At 33.5% G+C, this 14095-nt stretch overlaps 1 protein-coding gene across 2 annotated transcripts in view; it reads right to left on the bottom strand.

The window, feature by feature from the left end:
- The window catches only part of LOC106714439 (arfGAP with SH3 domain, ANK repeat and PH domain-containing protein), a 39345-nt gene that overhangs the window by 18967 nt on the left and 6283 nt on the right, over positions 1–14095 (bottom strand). For both annotated transcript variants that reach the window (XM_014507489.2, XM_045685165.1), the window contains exons 2-3: positions 11581–11653; positions 3537–3685 (exon numbers count right to left, since the gene is read on the bottom strand). In XM_014507489.2, coding sequence (XP_014362975.2) covers positions 3537–3685; positions 11581–11653 — 222 coding nt within the window. The remainder of the gene's footprint in view (positions 1–3536; positions 3686–11580; positions 11654–14095) is intronic.

Genomic DNA, 14095 nt, shown 5'->3' with positions numbered 1-14095 from the left:
TTGAAACAACTATGCAAGAATAGATAGATAAATGTATAGAAACTTACTACAAATATGATTACAGTTTCTTATCTGTTACACCGAAGTAACAACGAAACATCTCGTACTCATATATCTTATTCGGGTTAAGCAATCACTATAGATATAAAGACAAACACTTCATCTATCGGCACAAACTCTCCCCGCAGCTCATTTACCTCCTTTCTTTACAAAAAAAACAAAATATTGAATCTTCTTGGCACAATATTTTAATCACCAATAAAATTTATTCTAAATTCATCGCCAATAAAGTTTCAACCTTGAAACAATACTATCCACGTTCACATCGTATGTTGTTATCTTCCATAAACATTGCTGAAATGCACATTATCGGTCTGTTTTTCTGCAAAGCAATTACGCGATATTCATACGTAATGACACGTTAATGTAACAGCTATCATTGTTATAATTGAGAACGGGCGCGCGCATGGGCACGCGCTCTAGTGCTATGCTATTGTATGCAAATAACCTGTCATAACATCTTTGTTTATATTTTTATATGCGATTTCATACATTTTAACTACGCCCTCAACAGTTAGTTCTATTCATTCGCCCTTCGATTACCTTTAACTTATGTTAAACTTTACAAAAATATTTTTTCTGTATAACTGTTGTTTATAAAAAAAAAACAAACGGAATTAAATAGCGAGTCCCTTCAAGCGAAGCGCGACAAGCCGAGTCATTGTTGAGTTATGCCGGCACTGCGTCTCTGACGGTCAGAACTACAAGCATTTAGCTCAGTTATTTAAATTTACATCAAAAGACGCTCATTTCTGTAAATTTAATTATTTCACGAATAAAAAATATTTCAGCTTTGAGCACACTCCCACAAACCATACAATTAAATACTAAAAGTTCTTTTATCCCAATAGAAATAAGAAAAACTTAATTCTACATAAGCTTTGATAAAAAAAAGATTTACTTCAATAAGTTCGAACGAACAATACAATTTGTGAAGGAGACGCGACTGGACCTCTTGTGTCGAGGTCGGGTCAAGGATTCTGCGCAGATTAACATGAAGACAACAACTGACATAAATCAGGGTTAGAATATTTCAAATTCCTCACCTCTTACCTTTGAGAGCCTTTGTCTAATGAGTTACGACATAATTGGGGTAGACAATTTCGAACTTTATATACTAACTGTATCGTTGGTTTTTGACGTACCTACTGACTTGTAAATGTTAATTAGCGCACAATCTAAGACGTGAATTATTCAACGTATTTCTTTTAACAATAACATGTTCATAAATAAATTACGTAACAAACCATACCCATATATATTTGAAAGTTACATGTAAATACGAGATATACATACGTAACGAATGTATGAAATTCATTCGCGTGAATTCACGTATAAAACTTACGTGTACGTACAACATACGTAAACAGGGCAACACAAAACGCTGCTGTTATATAATGTACCCGTATCCATAAAGCTGGAATATCTACGTCTATTACAGGGACCGGGGTTATAATCCATCACGTCGCCAGCAGTGCACATTCCGACATTATGCTACACGCATTCAATTTTACTATAGAAACAATTTAATAAATTGAAACGAATACAACTGCGAGTGTCAGTTTAAATGTACAATTTTTATGTTCATAAGTTATTAGAATGGAAGTTTCACAAGATTTTATGAAAGAAAAAAACTCAAGTCACTAGATCCTGCCTACACAAATCACGGCTAGATTAGAATCTAGACAAACTTTAACTATAATTTACAGATCTAAATTTAGCACTGGAGTAACGTGTTAGGTTAAAATGTAATAAAATTCGCGTAGTTTCAAACGCTTCGGGAAACATCGTAGGCGAAAGATTTCGCACAGAACACGGTGATTGACTTGACGCAGTACAATGTGTGGGTGCTGACTAATTCTACACTCAAATAGGTTGAATTTTGTACTGATGTTGGAATTGTTGGTTTTGGTTACTTTAAAGACTGGTACTTATTAGCTTTTGTCCACAACTGCCAAATTTCAGCGGGATCTGCTGAGCCGTTCTGGAGAAAACTAGTAACAAACATCCATCCATCCCAACATTCTCATTTATAATTAGTAAGTACTAAAATAAACCCACTATTTAATAACAAGATAATGATCTTAATGAAGGTCGTTATTCTCTAACTAAATCATACGAACCAATCTATACGAATAGCTTGATAATCCCAATGAAACAAAACAGAAAAGCGTCGGAGTAAATTGCTTCTTTTCGCTTAATTTGATCGAATTCTTTTTCTCTTGAGAGTGGTCGATATCTGACGAGATATCCGCCGCAGATCCTTCATTCTCAACGAATCAGATTTACTACAGGATCATATTGTAATAAATATCAGAAATCCAGCTTAACAAAAAGTACGTTGTAAGCTCAGCTGGTAATAATTTTCCTTTTTGGAATATTTGTTTATTTTTCCAATAATTACAAGGAAAACCTTAATAAACTGATTTTCTGATTTGTAAATTGAAGTTAACAAAACTATTGTGCAAGTGCCAAGTTAGTTGTGAAATAAATTGTCTATACATAAAATTTCGTTTTACGAATCAGACGGTAAATGGCTGCTACAGTTACCGTTTCGTGCATCTGAGCCGCGCTACTTAGCACTACTCACACAACAAGCACTCACGTAGATTTGTCTTAACGAAATTTGAAGCATCTGAACGAAGTTCAAATAAACACTTTATGTGGTATATTTCAGAAGAGGAAGGCCAACAAAGTATAATCTAGATAGAAGAAGAGTATATTCAGATAGTATGATGGCTGAAATGGCAAAATAGTACTATGCAAACTTGCCGTCAGAAAAGGAGCGTAAAGCAAGATGATGATTTGGCCTCTTTAAATAAGATCATCAACCACTAAGCTATGTAACCATCACTCATGTCACAGTAAAAATCTTTTGTTGACTGACTAGGAAAATTTTTCAGTAGAGATTTCGTAGAATGACGTAACAGGTGGTAAGCCCGTTGCAGTTTTAGTCACCGAGCCAACAATACTTTATTTTACGACACACGTTTAATGTTATTGGCAAAGTCCCATCCCGTATGCACTTCGATCAGCAAGCAAAAGCGCATGCTGCACTTAATAAAATTTATGATACCTTAAAATCATACAATTTTGCATAACATATATGCGACTTGTAATTTACCTGTGAGTAATACCCATTTCAAAATTTTTTCGGAATTTGGATTCACAATGACCAATAATTCGCTTTGACTAGAGCTTTGAATTATCATATTATTGTATTTACGCTTTATTTAATGCTGTTATTGGTAATAACAAAACACATAGCAAAAGAGGTAGACGATGGGAAAGAACATCTTGGCTGAAAATTCTTCGCCATTGTAACAACATTATTACAAACAAAAGTGTGCATTCTATATTCTGAGATGCTGTGTCGAGAGTTTAAGGAGCTATTATGAGTACCTCCAACCTCCGTTAGGTTAGGTTAGGCACCAAAAGAAAAAGAAGTAATAATAAATATTAAAAACCATACGTACCAAAGTCTTCATGAGCGCAGAGAGTTCCTTGGTGACGACGGCGAACTTGAAGAACGCGGCGCCGATATCTGGTTCCGAGTCCTTGCTGAGCGCGTTACCGCCCAGTCGCTCCAGCGCCCGCGATAGGTACATCTCGTTGTCCACGTGTGCTACGAAACAATTACATGTTATTTATAAATAAAACTTTGTATGCAATTTTGCTGTTAAATTATTAAGTCTTAGCTGCTAAAAGGTAGGCATACTGCGATAAAAAAAGATCAATTATCATTTAACGGCTCCTTACTGTAATTCTATGATTAAATTAAAGAAGTTTTACCAAAAACATCTTCAGCATAGTGGATTTTTTATAATGCAAAACTCTGAAGCTTTTAAAAAACTTCGTCTTTAAGTTAACTCTATCTCGGAAGTTCTATTACTTCAAGTAACATGGACAGCTATAATTTACGTCGCCCGGGGAAGTTCTCAACTCGAGTTCCTCAACTGTCGCAGTTGCGAGACGTTTTGTCCGGGCGCCGTGAGACGGACATTAATTAGTTACCCGCTTGAATTAACTCACTAGCTTCAGAAGCGCCAGCAACAGCCCGCCAACGTCCATTTATTCAGTGTTTAAACTTCTTTTTGGAATAAAATCAGTTTGCGCATATTTTATGTTATGAAAAACATAGTGTTGCATTTATTTCCTTCGCAATTTCCTACGACATCTGACTTCCTTTTGATACGAACTGATGTCAATTTGTATATCCGGATGGAAATGAGTATTTCTCAATAGGTATTCCGGTAAGATGCAACGAGTAATAATATCCTTGACACACAAAGAAAAAACAAAACTTCCATCAATAAACAAGAAGTCAAGATCAAGACCACACAACTAATTGAACGTAAATAACTTCTAATATTGTAAAACGATTTTTTTTTTTCATTTTAATTATGATAATATCTATTATATTGTTTAAACTTTCGTGAGAAATAATAATAAATTAATTAAGAACAGCTTAACTCACGTATGATTGTCCGGTGATGGCACCGACTAGTTTCGGACCCATCGGGGCTCCATCTTCAGGGCGAGTGTTTATTTCGAGAAATTCGCGGTCGCGTCGCGTCTCGCACAGTGCCGTTCTTAATTAGTTTAATATCTATTATTGTAAAATTATAATTGTAAAAGGATCATCTTGTATAGGTGAGCCTTAAATAGAAAGATGTCAAATGTGGCCTATTAAATTGGCCCACCTTTAATGAATATCATGACGCATCAACATGTTAGACATTTTCGTTTCAGTGGCAACAACTTATCATGGCTGAGTTAATTATCATGTCGTGTGTTTACGTCGAAAATTATACCTCATGGAAGATTTTTGACACGATACTGGAACATTGTTCAATTAACCCAACACAGATATGCTAATACAAAACTACCAAACTGATAAGTTATTTTTCTTTAGTTAGTACTAGAGGCTATGGTTTCCGCACATCTTTTCGTCGGATGGGTAGAAATTATTCTCAGGATCATTAGTTTAGTTTATGTGGGCGATGAGATGAGGACATTTGTATTTAGTTTGCAACGCAGTGATCCGCGTCGCGGCCCACATTGCCCCGCTCAATCCCGCGCACGCCCCCTGAATATCAAATCGCGGGCGAGCGTTGCGCCTTTCAATTTCCCCGCAGGGCTACTACATTTATCGTACTCCGTACACTGAATGATTGACTGCGACCAGTCGGCCTTTCATCAAATTAATTAGAGCGCTGTAAGAGAGTTATGACTGGGTTGACTGAATAATCAGTCAAATACTGGTTTGTTCAATCGAGAACGAATAAATGTTTATGTGGTTAGAAGATGAATTCTCTTCTCTTACATAAAGTAAATACACTGTTTGTATAATCAATGCAAACAATAGGGTGGGTCAAAAAAATCAACTATTTTTTTTTTTTACAATTAATACGGAAAAATGGGTTACTAGGCACCTTAAAAAAATTCTCACCAAATATGAACTCTTAATTTTAATAGGAAGATCCTCCGCGTCGCAGTTTTTCATTTTTTTCTCAGTCCAATAGAAAAAAATTCATTCCTCATCATTAATTGGTCGTACAGAAAAATTTTTTTTAAGAATTTTGTAGAAAATTTAATGCTCTACAAAAAAGGTATCTTATGTTTTTTCCGTAAACCTCACCATTTCACTAATATTGAAGATTTAAGATTGATTATTTTAAGTCAAATGTCACTTTTGTTTATGAATTTTATAACTCGACAAGAAATGGCTATTATTGAATGCGCAATAGAAATTTTTGTAGCAAATTAACTGTCCTATAAAAATGGTATCATATGTTTTGGCGATTAAATTAAGCGTTCAAAAGATATTCATCATCAAACTTTCATGTATACCGATTTTAAGAGTTTTTGATTAAATAATCGAAAAATTTCAATTTAATCTATCAGTTTTGAGAAAATTTACACGAAAAAAATTTTTTTTTATCAACTGAGAAACTTCAAAATGTTTTTCAAGCTTTTTTATGTGTAAGTATTTTTATCTACATTTAAAAAAATAAATTGTACATTATTTATCGCTTAGTTAATCATTTATCAATAAAAAAAATAATAATGTACAATTTATTTTTTTAAATGTAGATAAAAATACTTACACATAAAAAAGCTTGAAAAACATTTTGAAGTTTCTCAGTTGATAAAAAAAAATTTTTTTCGTGTAAATTTTCTCAAAACTGATAGATTAAATTGAAATTTTTCGATTATTTAATCAAAAACTCTTAAAATCGGTATACATGAAAGTTTGATGATGAATATCTTTTGAACGCTTAATTTAATCGCCAAAACATATGATACCATTTTTATAGAGCAGTTAATTTGCTACAAAAATTTCTATTGCGCATTCAATAATAGCCATTTCTTGTCGAGTTATAAAATTCATAAACAAAAGTGACATTTGACTTAAAATAATCAATCTTAAATCTTCAATATTAGTGAAATGGTGAGGTTTACGGAAAAAACATAAGATACCTTTTTTGTAGAGCATTAAATTTCCTACAAAATTCTTAAAAAAATTTTTTCTGTACGACCAATTAATGATGAGGAATGAATTTTTTTCTATTGGACTGAGAAAAAAATGAAAAACTGCGACGCGGAGGATCTTCCTATTAAAATTAAGAGTTCATATTTGGTGAGAATTTTTTTAAGGTGCCTAGTAACCCATTTTTCCGTATTAATTGTAAAAAAAAAATAGTTGATTTTTTTGACCCACCCTAGCAAACAATCGTCAGTAAAATTAATATAGGAGTGTATTATTTATTCATGTTTGAGCATTAAAGGACAATCCATTTACATTCATTAAATTTTTTTCTTCTTCGCACATACTTCATATGCATAAGGTAATTTTAAAACTTGTAACAAATGAGTTACTATGTGCAAGTGAAACTTGAATCCGTAGTCCTTATGTAGTCCTTTATTGTTTCTTCCAGTAACTGGCGGCGCTTTTGCATCGCCATTTATACTTTGTGATATAACAATGCCACTGAATTCATGTTGCAAAATAGTCATGAACATTCGTAATCAACTAATCATTTGTAATACGTAAATGTCGAGATTAGTAACTGTACTAGTGTGAATGTAAACAAAGAACATTCCTTGATTTTTGGTTGACAAAAGGAGCGATGTTATCATTCAAGCATGAATCTTAAACAAGATATCATTATTGGTTTTAAATGATGTAAAAATTTAATAAGGATAAGTTACGTTAATACTATCCTAATTCTGATATAAGTCAAAGTAAAGTCCAACTTGATTTGTTTTAATATATTTGGACGTAGTGGCAAGCCTCTTTTCGGTGCAAATCTATATTTTATTAATACAAAACAATTTATTATATTAAACAACACACAAAATTATATTAAAACAAAACTTTAAAAGGGAATGGTGAGAACGGATGTTAGTGAAATTTGACATTTAATTATGGTCGAATTTTGACCTATGGGTGACCACTACTAAAAGTAAATATTTTTAGTAGACGCACATCACCAATAACCATCAGGCCCCAGAGTTACTGACCGGAGTTGTGATACGTGCATTTGTTTAGAAAAATAACAATTCATTGCTGCGAATATAGTTACTTACACAGAACAGAACTTTACTGAACTTTTTTTACTTAAAACTTCTTAAAAAACTTATAAAATCTAGGCAGCTAAAAATATTTACAGACAAAAAGATTTACGAGTAAAGTCTACATCACTAGAGTGGAATGTCCGTGGCGCGTGTTTGGTTGTTTTTGCAATGGCGCGGCGCGCGCGCGGCGACCTTGCCGGCCGCACCGGTGCGACCAGTCCCGACCCGGCCCTGGTAAACAAACCTACGCCCCGCCTTGAAGCCGAAGTCAATAAACCTGCCAGCGGGCCCTTGCTCCAAACAAAAATATAAATAAAACACAATTATTTATTGCATTTATCCATTTTACATATGCGATTCGACATCGCTTACGTGCGCTCCGCAGATAAGACGAACAATGATTATTATTTTTCGCGATAAGATAGAAGATACTTGCTTTGTGAGTGCAGATACACAAATATTTTGAAATTTACCTTCGTTTACACGGACGTGTATGCAATCCGTACAGGTCAGATTTTAAGACAGGAATTACATTTAGCATATACTAATGAAAGTAATGAATATTTAATATGGGATTTATACGTTCCTATAATATGTATTTATTGTATTGCTTCTTTATATGTTATGATAAAATACGTAGCTGTCCTGCTCCTTGTCTGTTAGTATAAAATTAACTGACACGGCATAATACCATTATGGTTTATTACTATGACGAAATTCAGCTCAAGTAGCTTTGAGAATTGTCGCGAAATACTCAATATTAATCACGCCTAGTTATCAAATTGGGATATAAATTACTGCAATAGGATATTTGAATATTAGATTTTGTTAATTAACGAAAAGCTTTTACGTGCCAAGGTAGAGAAAAACAAATAAAATGTAACCTCATTTTTGAAATAGCAATGTGAGTTAGCAGGTGCGAGACAGCTCGAACTAAGCTAGACAATCCATACGTGGATTACATTGCGCGAGGTAACCAAACACCGACCCACTTTCCATCAACCACACGAAGGGAAATTCAGTCGCTCACCGCTAGCCTGTCCGGCTCACACCGCGATATAACTTTCGGAACTTTAATTTGAAACGTTCCGGAATTTTCATTCCACAACGTAGAGGCCGCAAATTAAAAATGTTTTTTGTTTTCATTTTGCTTTTAAATCTGAGCTGTTCTATTCTTCATTTCTCGTACACTTTCGGTTCATGAACTAGTGCTAGTGAACAGTTTAGACAGACAATGAATGTGGTTTTGGCATGCAGGTTTTAATAAAAAAATAATATAGTTCATCCTCATTTCCGTACTTATTGTTTTTTTTTAATGAAAATATTGTAATTTTTTTTGTCATTATCTCACAAATGTCAATTTGAATACTGTACCAATTAATAAATGAATAATGTGACGATGACCAAAACACTAATGATTTAGCGGTTGGAGTAGGAGTAAATGGTTAAAAAGACTAAAAGCGGTTCCTTTACTTCGCATGTCGATGTAGAAAACTAGGTACCTAATTAGAACTAACAAGGAATTCCTTCTTCGAGAGAAACTTAAAGAGGACAGTGCTAAAGAAACACAAGATTTTTTTTATTCAATAAGATTAATTGCCTAGTCTCTTTCGCAGAAAAGCTAATCGTAGCAAAACTTAAAGAATTTAATTAAGTCTGTTGAAGAAGTTGTACTTTTTAGAATAAAGTGATTTATATTAGTTTGGCATTATAAAACTTTATATCGTACTATCATATAATTAGATTGGGTCTTGCGTTCATTCACCGAAACTTGAGGCCGATCGATCAAATACTTATTTGAGCGTTAAAACAACATGATACAGGAAGATGCGGCGTCGCGATTTAATCGGAAAGACTTCGGGAAGTGGAAGGCCACGAATCGAACGAGAAATTGCATTTTATCACCCGCCTTATTTGGTGCCCTGTACATCGTCGAGTATATGACTTTATAACCGACTTTTGTTTACAAACCCGTATAGAAAGCTGCAAAACCAGTGTCGTCGCAAACGTTTTCGATGCTTTGTCATTCAACAAAGCATTCGTATGCGGCTTTAACATCCTTGACTGTTTGTGGAAAATGCTCTACAATTTAGATACTGAGACTAATGTAGAGTCTACAATATATATTTCCTAGATTAACCTCCAGTCATTTTTTATTTACTAAGTATACCTTCTGTTAACCAAATTTTATTTAATTTTATTTAGTCAGAAAGTAACTGAACGATACACCAGCGTTTTGAAGTAACTGAGGAAATGCTATAAAACTATATCTTTGATTAGTTTGATTCCGATAAAATAGATACAAATTTGCACATGTTCAATGAATCGTTAATGTTACATAATTAAAAGGTATCGACACATAAGGAGCTGCGCTGCAGTGGGCTATGGCTGCAAGTTGAGCACCATTATAGTTGTGATATCCAGGTCATTCTAGTTCAGTGGTCGACCGGCCTTTCTTGACAACCAGTTACACAAAAGGAATGAGGAATAAGGATCAAGTTAAAGACAGCGTGTATTATGGCCTTTATTTTATACGACAAAATATTTTAACTCTCAAGGAAATAACAGATTTTTTGTTCCTAATGAAAATTTATTCATTGATCCTGTATAAAACAAAGAAGCTGAAATGACTGCTTTCATATTTTTTTATTGATAATTAATTATAACAAAGAAAAAAATATAAAGTCTACCACATTTTTACAAATATTTTATTGTTTTGAACAATACAGCCGTCTAAGTTCTGGTTGAATGGCTGGCTGGTACAGAAATTAGCGCCGCACAAGATGACAAACAAGGTTCAGGTAAAGATATCGTAATATAAATTTAACAAATTTTCGACCGGTTTTTTAAAACATTACTATACCTGCTCAAGGCAAATAATTAGAAATAGGGACCATGGATAAAAACAAATTGATTCTCGCCTGTTTTCGATGCTATTAGGACCTTGTTGAGTATAATTTTATTTTGGTTAGAAATTCTCACAGAGTTTTCTCTCAGCTCATTGATACAAATGGAATACTCGTGTAAAATATTATGAATAATCATTACTGATTTCTTTAAAAGAACTTAAAAATTGTATATCATATTTTATGAATCATAGTATAGTAGGAAGCAAGAAAGCTCATTTCAGTAAGAGTAAAATCAATAAATCGCTCATCATTTCCGCAGCATCGGCGCTCGGCCGAGTCTACAAAGTGCATCGAACGATCCAAATATTTCCAGTGGCGTCTATTCATAAACACTTCCTCCAGCCCTATTTATAGTAGAGTCTCATGTCGTCTGGATAACTCGGAAGAGGGGACGCGAGAACACGTACTATGTTTATACACGTCGGACGATACAAAGGTATGTAAGAGTACCTCAAAATAGCACCACGCCAAGGAAGATGTATTTAAACTTGTCAGTTTTAAAAGAAACTAATAGGGGGTTGTACTATTTACACATGAAATGATTTCGTTTTCTTAAATGCTATTTAATGTACCGATACATTAATACTTTTAACATTAAGGAACATTAAGTACCAGTATTATTTTTAGACACAGTAATTGATATTCAGTTAGTCTACAAACAAGAGTGATATTGTTTACAAGTTTATCTCATTAGCATCATGGTAGACGCAATAGCAATTATTAATGTCTTTAACACTTGTATAATTACTGAGTCCATACGCTATCTATTTTAATAACGTTGGGCAATACAAATATGTTATTAAAAACATTCGACAGCATGTAGTCAATATTAACAACAAAGGTAACAGCCATTGACTGACTTTCTTTGAAAGGAAACAAATATATTTCAAAACTACAGAATGAACGATTAAAAGATGTGTGTTACTTACAATCTAGCGAAATTCCAAAAAGTTACTTTAATAACTACACATAAAGATGCCGCAAGTAATTGTGTTTAAAAGTTTAAACATAATAAAATTCAAATTCTTACCATTTCCGGAATTGTGTATTGCTTTTATTGCCTTCTTTAATTTTGTTAGTCCTTCCCGATCGAAATCCAAGGTCTGTAACAAATATAAGTGATTATAAATAAAACACCCTTAAGATATAGAAAAATCTTTGGTTTTCACTGTGATTAAACAAGAATATTTAATCAATTAATAAGCTACAAGTTTAATTGTATAATTGATCGTCCTGTTTTCTATGTGTGATTAAAATGTTTACGAAAATTAGATATAATCACAAAACGTTTGTCATGTTTAGTAAATATTGCTAAATAAAAGAACATCTAAGTTTAAAATTCTATATGCTTGTAACCAGAGAGATACAAAGAACATACACCCAACCACTTTACTACATGTTATGAGCTAGCTATACACGTGACCCTATTTTTTAGCGGTCAATCTTTACAAACGTTACTTCACAATAGGATCCACGAGCCATTCACAAGAGCTCTCGAACATCTGTCGCCCCAGCCGGCGATTCGTTCAAGTCCCCTCATCATATTGCACAATGATATAGAATAAAGGCCAGCGTAGTATGTTGCATATGCATTACACTTTAAATGTAATAAATTAAATACAAATTAATTTAAAAAAAGTTGTCGCGCATCAAGACCCCTCCACAAATGTGATCATAATACTGTCAATGATATGGATCAAACGTTAGTCGACCTGATACTATGACACAGACCAAAACTATGCTACCACCCTTAATGTGTTAGTATCCATGATTATTCTGGATTTAGTTTCAATTTAGCGACAATTCAGGTATTTGTTACGTATATAGGTTTGTCTATTCATATAATCATTATCATTAATTATTACGCCATCAAATCGATTTTACTATTATACAGTTGTATTTCCTTGATATTCGATTTGATCCCATTTTAACAATGACCTCATATTTAATTGATTAAGCGTAATCAATATCTATTGTAATTTGACTAGCGGTTTAGTCCAATTTACATTGAACCTTTCAAAGAATAAAAATTTCATGATTCGCATTAAACACGAAGATTACAAAATCTATATGAACATTCATGACGTGCGCCATGAAAGTGCAAAAGGAGTCGACTAATGAATAGTTCACGCGTACTAGAAAGAAGTCTACTCTGTAAAGGGGTCAGCAGCGTTGGGCCGGTCCGCGTTTGCTTTTTATTGCGCCCATTGTTTTTAATGACCACTTCGTCCCGAACATTGCGTTTCAATTGCCAACGCGGCCTTCTTTACTTTGCATCTGAATTGTTGCCCGTTTTAAACACTTGTAGTTGTTTATTTTGAAATTATATACGTAGGATCATGTTTCTTTATCAAAATGAGTTTATAATCCTTTCTTTCTGAGTCACGTAAACCTTTATTTTTGTGTTCTTCGATATTCTTTAGGACTTGAAACAGGATTCGAATTAATTACAAAACATGATAAAATAAATGGAAGAAATGATGACACAACACTGAATGTTCATAAAAATTGAATTTGTCGGAAAAACCATTAAAGTCTTGCGGCAAAAAATTGGTTAACACCGCAAAACACCTATACATTAAACAAATTACCTTGTCATCCACACCCGGCTGTTTAGGATAGCAAACAACTTGTTTGTTGGATACAGATCGATGAATTGTTTGATGGTACGACCAAACTGAAGATAATCATCAAGAACATTTGATTACGCAATAACTTTTTAAAGTATTGTAATAACAGTAGTTCTAATAATTAATTTGACGATGCAAAGTTTGAAAATTACAACATTTCGGCATATGGGATGTATAACTAGATTACATTACCTGTGCCTGTGCACGAAACAAATGAAGGGGTTTATTATACTAGCTGTCGCCCGCGGCTCCGTCCGCGGGGAATTAAAAAAAACTGAATGAGTAGCCTATGTATTCTTCCAGACTATGTTCTATGGCAAATTTCAGTGAGATCCATGCAGCAGTTCTGGAAATACCTTCTACAAGCATCCATCCATCTATACGTCTAAACATTCGCATTTATAATATTAGTAAGATACCTTAGTTTATTAAAAATATTACTGTATTTCTATCATAACCTGAATGTACAGATCTCAAATGTAATTTCAGTTTAATGACATCCACTATCTCGTCGTTCGCATCATATTTATACAGGAAAGTGTGTCATGCATGCATCACTGATATAACTTTAAAACAGTCTAAAACTACTGATATTTTAACCTTTCAACTAAATATTGTATTGCAAGGGAATTAAAAAATGATTTGTTCTTCTGTAAGAAAGAGCACTTTAAATATGGATTATCTTTCGTGATCAAGAACCCGGAGTCATTATTAAAAGTGATAAAATGTGGAAATTTCTAGGGCGTAAGAGGTTTATAAAATGGTCAAATCAAAGACAAATACAACCACCATATACTTTGGCTGATAATAAAGGCTGCATATGATCACTATTGTGTCATTGGTTCTGGTATCAATAACCAACAGGTGAAAGAAATGGTATTCTAACTCGTTTGTCATACAAAAATATATAACTCA

Source organism: Papilio machaon, chromosome 2 (genome assembly GCF_912999745.1).
Source record: "Papilio machaon chromosome 2, ilPapMach1.1, whole genome shotgun sequence".
Classification (NCBI taxonomy): domain Eukaryota; kingdom Metazoa; phylum Arthropoda; class Insecta; order Lepidoptera; family Papilionidae; genus Papilio; species Papilio machaon.
This window is presented reverse-complemented; position numbering and strand designations above follow the sequence as displayed.